The sequence below is a fragment of the Penaeus monodon genome, chromosome 29 (genome assembly GCF_015228065.2).
Source record: "Penaeus monodon isolate SGIC_2016 chromosome 29, NSTDA_Pmon_1, whole genome shotgun sequence".
Classification (NCBI taxonomy): domain Eukaryota; kingdom Metazoa; phylum Arthropoda; class Malacostraca; order Decapoda; family Penaeidae; genus Penaeus; species Penaeus monodon.
In genome coordinates, this window is record NC_051414.1 from 7,052,815 (window position 1) to 7,055,958 (window position 3,144).

The 3,144-nt window shown below is 40.6% G+C and overlaps 1 protein-coding gene across 1 annotated transcript in view; it reads right to left on the reverse strand.

The window, feature by feature from the left end:
- Nucleotides 1-3,144, reverse strand: part of LOC119591922 (protein wings apart-like) — a gene marked incomplete at its 3' end in the record, with an annotated part of 17,563 nt that overhangs the window by 4,973 nt on the left and 9,446 nt on the right. Inside the window, 2 exon segments of the mRNA XM_037940676.1 lie at nt 87-1,762; nt 2,242-2,444. Of these exon segments, the coding sequence (XP_037796604.1) occupies nt 87-1,762; nt 2,242-2,431 (1,866 nt within the window).

A 3,144-nucleotide genomic window follows, 5' to 3' on the forward strand; every position in this document is an offset into this window, starting at 1 on the left:
GTTAATTAGACACATTACATTCCTCAACCCTCTTACACTGCTGTAATAAGTAGAAGTGAATGAAAAAAAACATGAAAATTTCTTACTTGTTTTGCATTCTTTGCACATTTGACACTGGTCACTGTTTGGTTGTCATAGGAGTCATCCATATCAGCAGTTGATGAGGATCCAGGCCACGTCTGGACTCTCTTGAGGGTGGCCGGAGGGTCAAAGTCAAAGTCATCAAAGGAGGATGCGGCTGAGGTCACACTTTGACTGCTCTGCAGAGTTGGCTTCTCCTTAGCTGCATCATCCTTCTCCTCCTGGTCATGCCACTTGTGTCTGTATGTTGCTCTCTTCTTTGCATCTCGGTCGGCATCACGGCTCTTGAAGATGCTGCGCTTCTTGACCAGTGGCGGCTGCTCTGGCTTCTTCACGCCCTCAGGCTCAGACTTGGTGGAATTACTTCTCTTGTAAGATGCACAGGAGGAAGTGGCGGACGATTGCGTAGTCATTAATGAACCCTGAGATGAGAAAAGCAAGTCCTCCATTTCCTGTGTGGCACCCATTGAAGGAGAGTCTTTTTGGACTGGCAACACCCCAGTCCCACAATCAATATTGGTCCGGTCTTCAATATCATTTTCATCAAAATCCGTACTAAACAAATCAAAGTTATCACTCTCTCCTCCTCCCCCTGAAGAAACAGTGGGACTGTCCACTCTCCCTGTGACTGGAGGAGGGGTTTTCTGTGGTTCTGTGAAGTCACTTGATCCCACACCAAATATATCAAAATCATCAGTTAAGGAACCACTACAAACTTCACTCAATGTATTAGGTTGAGTATCAATGTCTGACAATGAGACCATTTTGTTGCTGATGTATTTGTTCAGTTCTCGAGATTTTGAGACTTTGGTACCATAGGTTCTTTTGCTGCCTAACTGGGGATTTTCACTGTTTGATTTGGTACCTGAAAAGCTATAGTCACTATCTTCACCTAAAATTGGCAACCCAGTTCTCTGGTCCACCAGTCCCGCAAACTCAAAACTAGAATCGTAAGTCGAGTTAATTGTCCTGTCTGGTGAGGCAAGTCTTTCAGGAGAATGGTAAGCATTCGGTTGTGATATGAGAGATGTTGAACTGACTTGGGATTCTTTGTACTCTGCCGGCGGGGAGCTGGAGGGCATGAGCTCCTCCGATGAATCTCGGTTCTCTTCACTCAAGTCTTTTGTGGATGGAGAACTGGCCACGCTTGTTGAGGCGCTGTTCGCACGGGAGTCGTCACTGGGCAGCTCCACTGTGCTAGAATAGGTTTCCTGAGAACAAGAGGCCACATTTCGACTTTTGAAAATCTTTAGCTTGATCCCACTACTAGATTTCTGGCCACTTGGAGCCTCTGTGAAGTTTGATTTGTTTCCACCACTTGTCACAAGTTTGTCAAAAGCACTTTGGTCTGACAAATCAACACTGTCTTTCACTGTCCCCTGACTCGAGTCTGGGGTCTCAAAGGAGGACAAGGGCGGTATTTTCAGGTTACTCAGCCCATCATATCCTTTGGCTCGAGTCTTTTCTATAATACTGGGTTTTGCGGCAACGGGCTCACTCACCGCATCCACATTTCTACTTTTGAAAAACTTTCGGGGTTTACTGTATGTGGAGTTTGGAGGTTTCACCTGAAGTGATGCCCCATTGGCTGTGCTCCCACCATCAAAGCTGAACGCATCGTCAGCAATACTCGATGGGGGGGAGTCGTCTGGGTGAGACCTCTTATTGCTGTCATCCTTGCCTGCAAAGAGAGTAGGTATGTAATTAGTGTCAGCGAGATAAAAACACATCCGCTTCTTCCTATCAACAAACATCAAAGTAGGAACAGCACACAATCCAAAATGGTTCACTCCAGATATAATACTTTCATAAATAAATCACTTAAAACATATATACACCATTTTTAATCTATGATCATTAAACATTTTTTTTGGAAGTTAAAATTATAAATACATTATATATACATATCATTTTACAACATTAAATGCACTATGCAGCTTGGAATACTTGCCACTGGGGAACCAAAATAAATTAAAGATTACAAACAGGAAAACTTACCTCCATTTGTACAGCAAGATATACACATTCAAAGCTGATACGAAATTATCCAAAATACCCCCAAAATAATCAAGAAACTCAAACAAACAAACTGAGCACTCTGATCACTTTACATTTCTCAAAATAAGAAGGAGATAGGGAAGGGGGATTCTGGGTACTAACCAAAGCCTCCGTTGATGCTCCTGATTGATGTGAATGACGTAATCCCCCACTTGCCCACATGTCCGGCAGTCTTGGTTGCCGAGGGCTTGGTGCTGCTGCCACCCGGCTCAGTCACTAGCTTGTCAAACTGGCTGATAGGGGGTGGAGCAGCTTTTTTACGGCTGTATGTTCGGCTATATCTGCCAGTCATCTTGATGAATGCACTGGAAAGGTAGAGAGAAAGACTATCAGTGAAGAAAAGATATACAAACAGGTTCTATTTTAAAAGCTGAAATAAAATTTTCCTACAAAAACATATCTTTCCACACTCCAAAATACTTTATATCAACATCCATTCACTTTAGATAAGATTATTTACACTCATTATCTCGTTTTTATATTATTTCCTTCATTTTCATTTTTTCCTTATTACTATTATTTCTTATTTTCTTGTTACAATCTTCCTTATCTCAGGCAGTGATACATTATTAAACTTTCTTTACAAATCTGATAACAAATTCTATCTTTTTCCTAAAAGATGACTATCTTCTGTCTCTTCAATATACATTACGTTAACTAGGCTAGTTTTAGTGCTACTGCATAATAAAATAATTAAATTTCTTTTTAAATACTGAACATAGACTCACTGGCAACTGCTATCAGTTTTATTACAGAAGATCAATTTGTACTTTTAAAAATAACAGAAATTATAAATACCCAGGAAATGCTAAACTACAAATATGATTCTAACTAAGCTTTGGTAAATATTTTGGTGCTTTTCATCTGTTAACAGCTGATTAGATTTCCACTGCTGACAGATATTTGAAAGTTCAGCAATAACGCTGTTATATATATAAAAATATAATGAGAACAATAACTTGGGAACTAGTCCCTCAACTACGTATTTGTACGAAGCTGTTAAGG